The sequence below is a fragment of the Mauremys reevesii genome, linkage group 10 (assembly GCF_016161935.1).
Source record: "Mauremys reevesii isolate NIE-2019 linkage group 10, ASM1616193v1, whole genome shotgun sequence".
Lineage (NCBI taxonomy): Eukaryota > Metazoa > Chordata > Testudines > Geoemydidae > Mauremys > Mauremys reevesii.
Window position 1 is genome coordinate 48,063,387 of NC_052632.1, and position 13,960 is coordinate 48,077,346.

At 48.1% G+C, this 13,960-nt stretch overlaps 1 protein-coding gene across 3 annotated transcripts in view; it reads right to left on the minus strand.

Annotated features, from left to right (window-relative positions):
* TELO2 (telomere maintenance 2) overlaps nt 1–13,960 on the minus strand; it is a 56,385-nt gene that overhangs the window by 10,152 nt on the left and 32,273 nt on the right. For all 3 annotated transcript variants that reach the window (XM_039492022.1, XM_039492023.1, XM_039492020.1), the window contains exons 13-16: nt 8,144–8,235; nt 5,772–5,888; nt 4,978–5,049; nt 4,134–4,304 (exon numbers count right to left, since the gene is read on the minus strand). In XM_039492022.1, coding sequence (XP_039347956.1) covers nt 4,134–4,304; nt 4,978–5,049; nt 5,772–5,888; nt 8,144–8,235 — 452 coding nt within the window. The remainder of the gene's footprint in view (nt 1–4,133; nt 4,305–4,977; nt 5,050–5,771; nt 5,889–8,143; nt 8,236–13,960) is intronic.

The following is a 13,960-nucleotide window of genomic DNA, read 5'->3' on the forward strand; positions in this document are numbered from 1 at the left end:
TGTATGTATAGTTGGGGTTATTTTTTCCAATGTGCATTACTTTACATTTATCCACATTAAATTTCATTTGCCATTTTGTTGCCCAATCACTTAGTTTTGTGAGATCTTTTTGAAGTTCTTCACAATCTGCTTTGGTCTTAACTATCTTGAGAAGTTTAGTATCATCTGCAAACTTGGCCACCTCACTGTTTACCCCTTTCTCCAGATCATTTATGAATAAATTGAATAGGATTGGTCCGAGGACTGACCCTTGGGGAACACCACTAGTTACCCCTCTCCATTCTGAGAATTTACCATTAATTCCTACCCTTTGTTCCCTGTCCTTTAACCAGTTCTCAATCCATGAAAGGACCTTCCCTTTTATCCCATGACAGCTTAATTTACGTAAGAGCCTTTGGTGAGGGACCTTGTCAAAGGCTTTCTGGAAATCCAAGTACACTATGTCCACCGGATCCCCCTTGTCCACATGTTTGTTGACCCCTTCAAAGAATTCTAATAGATTAGTAAGACACGATTTCCCTTTACAGAAACCATGTTGACTATTGCTCAAGAGTTTATGTTTTTCTATGTGTCTGACAATTTTATTCTTTACTATTGTTTCAACTAATTTGCCCGGTACCGACGTTAGACTTACCGGTCTGTAATTGCCGGGATCACCCCTAGAGCCCTTTTTAAATATTGGCGTTACATTAGCTAACTTCCAGTCATTGGGTACCGAAGCCGATTTAAAGGACAGGTTACAAACCTTAGTTAATAGTTCCGCAACTTCACATTTGAGTTCTTTCAGAACTCTTGGGTGAATGCCATCTGGTCCCGGTGACTTGTTAATGTTGAGTTTATCAATTAATTCCAAAACCTCCTCTAGTGACACTTCAATCTGTGACAGTTCCTCAGATTTGTCACCTACAAAAGCCAGCTCAGGTTTGGGAATCTCCCTAACATCCTCAGCCGTGAAGACTGAAGCAAAGAATCCATTTAGTTTCTCCGCAATGACTTTATCGTCTTTAAGCGCTCCTTTTGTATTTTGATCATCAAGGGGCCCCACTGGTTGTTTAGCAGGCTTCCTGCTTCTGATGTACTTAAAAAACATTTTGTTATTACCTTTGGAGTTTGTGGCTAGCCGTTCTTCAAACTCCTCTTTGGCTTTTCTTATTACACTCTTGCACATAATTTGGCAGTGTTTGTGCTCCTTTCTATTTGCCTCACTAGGATTTGACTTCCACTTTTTAAAGGAAGTCTTTTTATCTCTCACTGCTTCTTTTACATGGTTGTTAAGCCACAGTGGCTCTTTTTTAGTTCTTTTACTGTTTTTCTTAATTTGGGGTATACATTGAAGTTGGGCCTCTATTATGGTGTCTTTAAAAAGGGCCCATGCAACTTGCAAGGATTTCACTTTAGTCACTGTACCTTTTAACTTTTGTCTAACTAACCCCCTCATTTTTGTATAGTTCCCCCTTTTGAAATTAAATGCCACAGTGTTGGGCAGTTGTGTTCTTCCCACCACAGGGATGTTGAATGCTATTGTATTATGGTCACTATTTCCAAGCGGTCCTGCTATAGTTACCTCTTGGACCAGCTCCTGCGCTCCACTCAGGATTAAATCTAGAGTTGCCTCTCCCCTTGTGGGTTCCCGTACCAGCTGCTCCATGAAGCAGTCATTTAAAGTATCGAGAAATTTTATCTCTGCATTTCGTCCTGAAGTGATATGTTCCCAGTCAATATGGGGATAATTGAAATCCCCCACTATTATTGGGTTCTTAATTTTGATAGCCTCTCTAATTTTCCTTAGCATTTCATCATCACTATTACTGTCCTGGTCAGGTGGTCGATAATAGATCCCTAATGTTATATTTTTACTAGAGCATGAAATTTCTATCCACAGAGACTCTATGGAACATGTGGATTCGCTTACGATTTTTACTTCATTTGAATCTACACTTTCTTTCACATATAGTGCCACTCCTCCCCCTGCACGACCTGTTCTGTCCTTCCGATATATTTTGTACCCCGGAATGATTGTGTCCCATTGGTTGCTCTCAGTCCACCAGTTTCTGTGATGCCTATTATATCTATATCCTCCTTTATCACAAGGCACTCTAGTTCACCCATCTTATTATTTAGACTTCTGGCATTTGTGTACAAGCACTTTAAAAACTTGTCCCTGTTTATTAGCCTGCCTTTTTCTGATGTGCCAGATTCTTTTTTATGTGACTGTTTATCATCTGATCCGGCCCTTACATTATACTTTTCAGTCCTCTGCTCCTGACTATAACCTGGAGATTCTCTATCATCAGACTCTCCCCTAAGAGAAGTCTGTGTCCGATCCACACGCTCCTCTGCAGCAGTCGGCTTTCCCCCATCTCCTAGTTTAAAAACTGCTCTACAACCTTTTTAATGTTTAGTGCCAGCAGTCTGGTTCCACCTTGGTTTAGGTGGAGCCCATCTCTCTTGTATAGGCTCCTCCCATCCCAGAAGTTTCCCCAGTTCCTAATGAACGTGAACCCCTCCTCTCTACACCATCGTCTCATCCACGCATTGAGACTCTGAAGCTCTGCCTGCCTACCTGGCCCTGCGCGTGGAACTGGGAGCATTTCTGAAAATGCCACCATAGAGGTCCTGGATTTCAGTCTCTTCCCTAGCAGCCTAAATTTGGCTTCCAGGACTTCAGTCTCTTCCCTAGCAGCCTAAATTTGGCTTCCAGGACATCTCTCCTACCCTTCCCTATGTCATTGGTACTGTGATGGAGCAAGGCCGGATGGCTACAGGAAAGTACTGAGGAGCAGGTATGTTAGTTCCAGGCTAAGCAAATCCCTAGTACCATGGGAACCAAAATGGCAGTTGCTCCAGGCTAATCAAGGCACCTGGGGCCAATTAAGAACTTTCTAGAAGGCACCGGAGAGAGCTACATTGATTGGAGCACCTGCAGCCAATCAGAACAGGCTAATCAAGGCACCTGGTATAAAAAGGGGAGCTCACGCCAGTCTAGGGAGGAGGAGCCAGAGGAAAGAAGTGCGCATGAGGAGCTGGGAGCAAGAGACACAAGGAACTAAGAACTGAGAGGGGGTACTACTGGAGGATTGAGGAAAACACCATACAATCAAGCAGCATCAGACACCAGGAGGATCCGGTGGTGAGGATAAAGAAGGTGTTTGAAGAAGGCTATGGGGAAGTAGCCCAGGGAGCTGTAGCGGTCAAGCAGCGGTTACACGTAGCACTATAGAGACTGCTGCAATTCACAGGGCTCTGGGCTGGAACCCGGAGTAGAGGGTGGGCCCGGGTTCCCCCCTAGCCCCGCTACTCCTAATCAGACATAGGAGTAGTTGATACAGACTATGGGTTTCATCCAAGGGGAAAACCACTAAGGGGAAGAAATCCGCCAATAAGCGCAGGACCTACTAGAGGAGAGGAGGAACTTTGCCACAGTACCTACATGTACCACGACCACCGGCTCCTCCCCAGCACTACACATAAGTCTATCTAGATGCCTCGAGAGATCCGCAACCTTTGCACCAGGCTGGCAAGTCACCATACGGTTCTCCCGGTCATCACAGACCCAGCTATCTACATTTCTAATAATCGAATCTCCCATTACTAACACCTGCCTTTTCCTAGAAACTGGAGTTCCCTCCCCCGGAGAGGCAACCTCAGTGCGAGAGGCAACCCCAGCACCATCTGGAAGGAGGGTCCCAACTATGGGAAGGTTTCCCTCTGCTCCCATTGACTGCTCTGCTTCCCTGGGCCTTTCTTCCTCCTCAACAGCACAGGAGCTGTCTGAGCGGAGGTGGGACAATTCTACAGTGTCCCGGAAAGCCTCATCAACATACCTCTCTGCCTCTCTTAGCTCCTCCAGTTCCGCCACCCTGGCCTCTAAAGTCTGTACATGGTCTCTGAGGGCCAGGAGCTCCTTGCACCGACTGCACACATACGCCACCCGCCCACAGGGCAGGTAATCATACACAGAAGACTCTGGAATTCTTTTTTTAAAACAAAGTTCCCCAGCCTTTCATGATGCTGCAATGGTCCCTGGCCTGGATAGGATTGTGGCAATTCTCATAGTTAGTCCTACTGCAGCTCTCTCTGCTTTGTGGTATGAGGTGCTCCTGTATTTCCACTGTTGAGCAACCTGGCCTCACCTTCGCCAAACGGCGCGTCTTGCTTTTGATCCTCTCATCCACAATCCTTCTCCAGTTCTGGGAGCTGTCACTGCAAGGGACAGTCAGGGTGCAGGGACTCTGGGTGCTGCGGGGCTTATTTTTCCCAGAGGCCTGGGGCTGAGAGAGTTCCTGAGCAGCCAAAGCTAGGACCTAGATAAATGGAAAGAGGTTCCATTAGAAGACGATAATTCCTTCTCCCTAACAAAGATACTAAGAGCAACAGTCACCTGCACTGAGCTTGTGGGAGCAGGGCAGGAATGAGGAGAGGGGCAGGCACAAAAGAGCTCAAGTGAGGGTGGAAGGGCTGACCCCACAAGTTTGAGACAACCGAGTGCCTCCGAGATGTGCGGAGGAGCTTTCCTGTCCAGCCTGGAAAGCAGACAGTGTCTCCTCTAGGTACAGTAAGTGAAGTGAGGTGGCAGCATGGGGAGGGTGCCTGGTTAAGAAGTTAATCAGGCAGCAGACTGAAAAAGCACCAGGACATTTTAGTAGACTCCCTAAAAAACACTGTCTGCTTCCAGACAAGTGGTCACCATCCTGGCCTCTCCATTGCTATCTCTTCCCTCCTTGGTTCCCATCACAACTGTACAGTGCATTAACCTTTGAGGGCAGGAAGTGAAGGGTGGTAACTGATGTTAATGTAACAGCTTTCCCCAGGCTGCTCCTGCTTCGCCCCATTGTCCTTTTTAATCAGGAGTCAAGGGATTACCTCAGCTCATTTCCCAAAGACAGGTCTGGTGCAACAGGGGGACTCATGGATGGGAAGGTAAAAGAAAGGGGAGGAGCTAGAGAACAAAGAGGAAAGAAGAGGTGAGTCACTTACATCCAGAATGTCCATGCGCTGACAGAGACTGTAGTTCAGGGAATAGAACTGGGAGGTCAGATACTGCACCACCTGCACCAAGCCAGGGAATAAGGAGCATGAACCAATAATTGGGTAAGAAACCTGCTCCCCCCAACTCCTCCCCAAGGGCTGGAGTTCTAAAGAGGAAAATCCTAACTCCTGTTAGTAATAAACCAGGAAAATCCACAAATGGGGGGAGAACCACCATCCGAGCAGGGGAAATTCGGGGACTTGCACTGCCACACCCTCCCAAGAGGATGCCAATACCAACCAACATGACTCTGCCATTCTATAGCACCTTCCACCCGGGGTCTCCAAGTGCTCTGCAATCAGTAACTAATCCAACCTTAGCTCGTCTCAGAAGCAAAGAAGTTTCCTTTCACGGATGCGGAAACTGAGGCACAATGAGGCTATGGGACTTGCCCAAGGCTAGCTAATTTGCCCAGAGAAACACTCACATTTCTCCATCACCTCTAGACACTTCCTATCCAATCATTTCAATTGTCTAAATCTCTAACCCAGAGTTTCCCTCTCAGACACTAACCCTCTAACACCTTAGCTACAATCATCCTAATGCAGATACTCATTCCAGTTCATGGCCCAGCTGGTGAGGAGGCAGGACAGCTCTTCACACAAACTCAGCCTGCTCCCTAAAGGGTCATCCAGCCTGCCATCATGGAAACTGCTTCTGCCATGCCAGCAAGAGACACCAGCTGCAATTGCTCAAATCCTTAAGCCTGTGCTTATTACGAGGAAGAAGCACAGAGACTCACTGGCACTGGATCTGTGATGGTGACAGCCACTAGGGCTCTCTTACGGAGCTCCATAAAGCCTTCTATGTAGGTCTTTTCCTCCAGGTGCAGCAGTACTTTAGCCAGCTCCATGCTCACCTGCACAAAATATAAAAGCAGAGAGGCCACCTGCTGGGCTGCACGCTCTTCCCTCCCCTGAGGGTTTACAAAGGAAGATGCAAAAACAAACTTCATTTTGGCTGCCTCTGTGAGAGGACTGGACATGAAGAGGAAGGGCCTGAGTATTAGACACGGCAGAGGACATGACAAGCCAGGGTGCCACTGAGATGGGGCTGCTCAAAGCAGTGACTAACCACTTGGTTGATGTCCATGCCCCTTTTAAACATGGCTTTTGGAAGAACCTTAGTGGCAAGGAACGGAGAAGACACCTCAGTAAAACCTACCATGCATGTGTGCAGTAAGTGATCCCTCTAGTGGCCAGAAGGGGCGGCGAGTTATAGTCTCTTGTGGTGCTCGGGCTCCAGCAATATTCAGGGCTGGGGGCCCTGCTCCACAAACGTTTGGAGCTGGGTCTCTCCCCTGGCCCCGGCCCCTAGAGCACCGCCTGAGTGAAAGTGGCACGGTTCTCCCTGGCCTCCGCTGCCAGAAGCTACAGCGCAGCACAAGAGCAACACCGGCAGCAGGCTGAGGCAGCTGCTGCTGCACCTCGGGAGGGGGAGGGGGAAGGGGAGGAGGCACACACCTGCTTGACAGCCCTCCCCTCCCCCAACACCAGACGCCGAGGAGGCTTCCGGCGGGAGACATCTGGATCAGACCTCCGTGACTCACCTGAGCAGTTGCTCAGGCTTCAGTGAGTGTTTGACCCTGTGATCCAGCCCCCTCTCCCCCGCAGCCACCACTCCTGCAAACACTGGGCAAGGGGAAGCCCCATCCCCCACTCCCAGTGAGGCTATGGCAAGGGGCAGCAAGGGAGGAAGGAAGCCACATGTGATGGCAGTCCCCTCCCTCACAGCACCCACCACCCCCTCCCAGAGCCCACACCCCCTCTCTGGTATCCAAACTCCCTCCCAGAATCTGCACCCCCAGCCTAGAGCCTGCACCCCTCACCCCCTCCTACACCCCCAGTCCCTGCCCAGAGTCTGCACCCAGCACCCAAACTCCATCCCAGAGCCTGCACCCAACCATTCACACTCCATCCCAGAGCCTGCACCCCACCCAGTGCCCCAGCCCGGAGCCTGCACCCAGCACCCAAACTCCATTCTAGAACCTGCACTCCCACCCCCTTCCCACACATCCCCTCCTACACCCAAACTCTGTCCCAGAGCCTGCACCCAAACTCCTGCCCAGAGCCTGCACCCCTCACCCCCCTCCTGCAACCCTAGGCCCTGCCCTAGCCCAGAGCCTGCACCCAGCACCCAAACTCCATCCCAGAGCCTGCACCCCACCCTCTTCCCACACCCCCCCTCCTTCACCCAAACTCCCTCCCAGAGCCTGCACCCCTTTCCCCAGCCCAGAACCTATAACCAAACTCCATTCAAGAGCCTGCACCCTCCTCCCTCCGCAGCCTCTCCCATCCCCAAACTTCCTCCCAGAGCCTGCACCCCAGACCCCAACCTCTCAACCGTCCTACACCCCAATTCCCTGCCCCAACCCAGGGCCTGCACCCAAGACCTCCTCCCCCCACCCAAATTCCCTTGCAGAGCCTTAGGCAGGTGGAAGGCGGAGTTTGGGCTCTGAGCATTCTGGGCACCACCAAAATTTCTACAAACCTGCCGCCCTTGGCCAGCCCACAGAACAGAATAAGAGCCTAAAACTGCTACCAGTTACATCTCTTGTTCAGTTGGTAGAGGCCCATGCTTTTGCGACTGAAAAGGTGCAAGAAGTTCAGTCCCTCTAGATGACCCATGGTGAAGAGCCATTGCATCAACAACCCCTTGTCCTAATTTCTCTCTGCCCTCCCAGGCTCTGCATCTTGACTAGTCTGCCCAAAACATCTCTTGATGAGGAGCCAGAAAGAGTGGAACACAATGGGTCTGACAAAAGCATAAAGACATATTGTTGTCTTCTGATTTGCATTGCTGCACCTGCTTAGGCTTCAAAACTGCTCCACAGGCAGCTCTGCTCACCCTGGACAAAGTGTGCCGCTTACAATACCCTCCTCAACCCTAAGCTCACTGGAAGGCTCTACTTGTCTCCTGGTCTCCATTCCCACTGCAAAAGGAGTCCAAAAGAGACAAGAAGAGCCAGCTGCAATCACCATGGTCTGTCCCAACTCCAGGACAAGTCAGCCTGGTCTGTCGCTCTTTATATGTTACCGTTTTGCACTGTGTTATGCCTAGCTTCCTTCTGAGGCCAAGATGGCAACCCTCTGACTAAAGCCCATGTGACCTTACCTCTCTTGTAGTAGCTGAATTCCTTCGAATCAGACTCTCCAAAACCTTCATTGTAGCTTCCCACTTGTCCATGTCTTCAGATCCAGTTAGGACTAAAGATAAACAAAAACCAACCACTTCAGCTCTGCTGATCAGCTGAGAGAATGTTTCTACTAGCAAGAATCCCAAAGATATCCCCTCCCTTCCTGCACTTCAAAAGAAAGCTGCAACCAAGGCCAGATGTAGAAATTCAGCATATAGTGTAAGAACCTGGATAGACAGGGAGATAGAGCAGGGGAAACTCAGGGGCATTAGAATTGGTCTCTTCCATCAGGAAGAAAACACCAACTCAGCAGAAAGATCAGACACTAGGAACTAAGCTGAGGTTACTTAGGCCTGGTCTACACTACAACGTTAAGTCACCGTAAGCTGCCTTGTGTACACTTAGTTGTGCATGTGTCTATGCTTAAAATTTGTCTCCCACCAAAGTAAGCTCTCCATTATGCCGACATAGTGACTCCACCTCTCCAAGTGGCGTTGAGCCATGGTCGGTGTACTGAGGTCAACACAGGATGAATGTAGACACCTATGATGACCCTAACAGTCCTCCAGCAGTTGTCCCAGAATATTCAACACTGACCACTCCAGTCACAATTGTGAACTCCATTGCCCTAGAGGTGACAGAGTCCAGAAGTCCCATAACCCTTTAAAATCCCTGCAACTTTTGAAATGCCTTTTCCTGACTGTCCATCTTGGTGAGCACACCTAGCAGCTCTCCACTGTTGTGTGCAACTGCCCTGCTGGTTATATGTTCCAGATGCACTATGGCCTGGAGTGGATCTCCTGGGCCTGTGGGGAGAAGAGGCTATGCAATCACAGCTATGGACCAGCCAGAGAAACATGGATATCTATCAACACATTGCACGGGGGATGCAGGACAAGGGGTACGCCAGGGATCAGCGGCAGCACTGCATGAAAGTGAAGGAACTGCAGCAGGCATATCAGAAACCTTGGGAGGCCAGTCAGTCAGTTAATCTGGTACTGAGCCACAGACACGACGCTTTTACAAAGAGCTGCATGATATACTTGGCAAAGACCCCACTGCCATCCCGCACAGCATCGGGGATACCTCTAAGGAGCCTAAGTCATAGGCCACTGCGTGAGAGGAGGAGGAGGAGGAGAATCATAGAAATGTAGAACTGCAAGGGACCTTGAAAGGTCATCGAGTCAAGTCCCCTGCCTTCACAGCAGGACCAAGTACCGTCCCTGACAAGATTATTTTGCTCCAGATCCCTAAATAGCCCCCTCAAGGATTGAACTCACAACCCTGGGTTTAGCAGGCCAATGCTCAAACCACTGAGCTATCCTCCCCCCCATCATAGGACTGGAAGGGACATTGAGAGGAAAGGGACATGCAACTGGGGTGGTCCAGCTATGCTGAGAGCCAGGATCTGTTTGAGATTGCACCACAGTCCAGTCAGTCCCAGCAGTCAAGCACACGCAAGCCCGATGCAGGGAAAGGAACCTCAAGTAAGTGTGTAAATTAATTTCCCATTTCAATGATGGCACCCCCAACTTATCAGGATCACAGCTGTGACGCTGTGACATTCCGCAGGGTGTAACCTGAACTGTTGTGTCCTCTTAGCTCTCTAGCCTGGGATGCCTTTTACATTGCTTTGCTAATAAACAACAACTCCCTACAGGCTCTGTTCACTCCCAGCCACCAGCATGCGAAGTCACTCCCAGCTGAATACATAAATGATATGCCCTGCCATCCATGAATAGATACAAGGCGACACCCACATATCCCTCAGTCCCAGCCTTGCCCCCCAGAAATGTACTGTTCACCAGCCAACTGGAGGGTACAAGCTCATAAATTAGTCTAGCACTCCAACAAAGGATAATGAACATGCACCAGCCCTGCTGACCCAAGCTAAGATTTCCCAAACACTTCAAACACACCGGATTAGATAAAAGAGTAAAACAAGTTCATTAACTTGAGAAAGATAGATTACGTGATTTACAAGTGATAAGGGATAATAGTCAGAATTGGTTACAAAAGGAAAAAAAAAAAAAGATAAACATGCAAGCTAATACCTAAGCTTTAACAAGGCTAGTATGTTTAAAAGCAAGAAGGTTTCTCTCACCCAAAAGTTTACAACAGTCTGTACTGGCTGGAAAACCTCCAGGCCAGTACCACTCCCCCCAGTTCAATGATGTCCTTTTGTCTTTCAAGCAGATGTCCTTTGGTCTTTCAAGAGGGAAGAGAGGTATCTAGAGGCATTTTTCCCCCTTATAAATCTGACCCTATGTACTGGAAAAGCCTTTGCTGGGTTATGGGGTCAGGCAGTTCCATGGCATAAGTGAGCTGCAAACTGTCTTTCAGGTGAATTGTAAATTTCTTATTTCCAACTCCCCGCTGCTGAATCTGTGATTAAGTATCAAAAAGGTAGCCATGTTAATCTGTATCCACAAAAACAACGAGGAGTCCGGTGGCACCTTAAAGACTAAGGGCTCGTCTACACTGGCAATTAACAGCGCTGCAACTTTCTCAGTCAGGGGTGTGAAAAAACACCCCCCTGAGCACAGCAAATTGCAGCTTTGTAAAGCACCAGTGTAAACAGTACCCCAGCGCTGGGAGCCACGCCCTTGCTGAGGTGGGATTTTTTAAGAGCGACCACACAAGGCACATTAAAGTGCTACCACAGCAGCGCTTTAGCATTGCCCATGTAGACTAGCCCTAACAGATTTAAATATATCAGAGGGATAAATACCAGGGAAGGAGAAGAATTATTTCAGCTCAGTGCTAATGTGGACACAAGGACGAACGGATATAAACTGTCAGTCAGGAAATTCAGGCTTGAAATTAGACAAAGGTTTCTAACCATCAGGGGAGTGCAATACTGGAACAGTCTACCGAGGGAAACAGTGGGGGCGAAGGACCTCCATGATTTTAAGATTAAGCTAGATAAGTTTATGGAGGGGATGGTATGATAGGATAACGGGCTTAGTCAATAGGTCAATTATGTGCCTGGTATGATGTAACCTTTTCCAGAGGGTTTGGCTGGAGAGTCTTGCCCGCATGCTCGGGGTTCAGCTGACCGCCATATTTGGGGTCGGGAAGGAATTTTCCTCCAGGGAAGATTGGCAATGGCCCTGGAGGTTTTTCGCCTTCCTCCGAAGCATGGGGCAGGGGTCACTTGCTAAGGAGTGGGTGGATCGGCTTATGTGGCCTGCATCTTGCAGGAGGTCAGACTAGATGATCATAATGGTCCCTTCTGATCTTGAATTCTATGATTCTATGATTTATTTGGGCATAAGCTTTTGTGGATAAAACCCCCACTTCTTCTGATGCATCAAGTGAAAATTACAGATGCAGGCATAAATATACTGACACATGAAGAGAAGGGAGTTACCTTAAAAGTGGAGAACCAGTGTAGACAAGGCCAATTCGGTCAGGGTGGATGTGGTCCACTCCCAATAATTGATGAGGAGGTGTCAATACCAAGAGAGTGAAAATTGCTTTTGTAGTGAGCCAGCCACTCCTAGTTCCTACTCAAGTCCAAATTAATGGTGTTAAATCTGCAAATGAATTGTAGCTCTGCAGTTTCTCTTTGAAGTCTGTTTTTGAAGATTTTTTTGTTGAACAATGTGAGTAATGGCTGCTATGTGAGTAATGGCTGCTCTGACTCTGCAAGGGGCATGTGACCAGCCCACATGACTTTGGACTCCATTTTGGGGGTATGTATTTTTCCACAAACTGGGCTGGGAACTGTTTTTGAAACAAAGGGTTCCCACCATGTTCTATGGCTATATAAGGCAGGAAGTGACATCATCTATTGTTCTTCACTTACCCACAACTGAACACTTGAGAGAAGCACCTAAAGAAAAAGACTTGGAATGGGGGAGGGGATCCCAGGCTGCAGAACAAATGCAGCTTATCCCTTAAGAATCTGCAAGCCTGCTTGTATCATAAGCCAGGGTTAGAATTTGCTAATTCATATCCTTCCTAGTATTTTAGGCTTAGTTTTCAGTTTATTTATTTACTAGATAATCTGCTTTGATCTGTTTGTTATCCCTTAAAATCTTTCTTTTGGTAGTTAATAAACTTGTTTATATTTTAACCTAAACCAGTGTGCCTTTAAGTGACGGGTCTGGGGAAAAATCTCAGCTTGGTTACCACAAATGTGCATATTCCTCTCCACATTGAGGGAGGGGAGGACATATTAATGAGCTTAAACTGTGCAGATCCCTGTACAGTACAAGACAACATAATTTTGGGTTTATACTACGGGGGGGGGGGGGGGGCGCTCAGGAGATGGGGAAACTGGCTGGGGTCTGCTGTTTGCACTCAGTCCAGTCTGGGTGAGTGGCGCTATTTGCTGTCATGTTGGGTGATAACAGGGCCTGCGTGAGGCTAGCTGTCCCCAACCTAGTTGTGTGTCTTAGAGAGATGCAGCAGTTCCCACAGCTTCCACACTGCACCCCAGGGGTGACAACCCCTCACACCCATATTCAGCGCCACTGCCCTAGATTCAGTTTCATGCAACCGAGAAATTCCCTCCTCATTTTCCTCACCCCTGGCATGCCATACTCACCATGGCTGGTGCTGAGAGTGGTGCTGTGCACAAGCACTCCCAAGCAGAAGTGTCAATAAGCAAGTCTTGTTTAAAACTCTAGGGGAGAAATGGAAGGGAATTCTGAACCTTAACTTTCACTTTCTGTTGTGACTATATGGACAATGGTACCTCTGTGTGTTTTATCTGTAGCTACTGCCATTGCAACTTTGAGGAGTTCCCCCTCCAAACTCGCAGAACGCCTGAGCCAAGGAGGAGAAAGAAGAGGACTTGGGATCATATGTTCAGCGAGATCCTTCAAGCCACTGCTGCATTGGACAGTGAGCACAGGGCCTGGAGGATTAATATTGCAGACTGTATGGAGAAGGAAAGAGCAGACAGAAGAAAGGCCCAGGAGAGGGAGATGCATCAGGACATAATGGGATTTCTCTGGCTGCAAAACACAGGTGCCGCAGACTCCTGAAGACCTACAGGTTCAACAATCCCAGGCTGGACTCCCTTTGCAGTCCATAGAGAACTCCAGTATAGCACCTCCCTACATGCCCCCTCAACATTCCACAGGGCATCAGGGGCCACATCCCTATCCCTACCTCTCCACGCCAGAGAACTTTAGAGACAACCAGAGCCTCACGTACACTGACCTGGAGAGGACCAAGGTTGACATACATGTAGCTAAAATAGATATGAATGTTCCTTCCCCTTCTTTAGGCTTTGTTTCATAAATTAAGGTTTTAATGCATTTGTTTTTAACTTGCACATAATTGTTTTTGAAGTGTTTTAATTACTCAATAAAACTCTATTGTTTGGAAAATAATCCATCTTTATTAGTTCCCAACCTATGCTACATAATGCCTGGCAGCAGTAAAAGCACTACTTAGAAGTTATTGTGTGACAATGCACAAAACTCATAGGATCAGTGGCACAGAGTAATCATCATAAATGCACAGCAAGCAGCACAAAATTAATAGGTTCATTGCCAGTGTTATGTACACAGATGTACACCAAGCACATCTCCCCAATCAGCAGGGCCAAGTAAAGCATAGGACATCAGAACGAATTACTGTGGCTCGCTGTTAAAGTGCTCTTGCAAAGCTTTCATGAACCATATAGCTCTGCACTAAGCTCTTCTCATAGACTTTGTGTCTGGCTGTTCAAATTCAGAAGACAGAAGCTCCACCTCCATCCTGGCAGTAACGTCACACCCTTTGCTTCACAGATTTTATGCAGGACACAGCAGGCAGCTACATCCATTGGGATATTT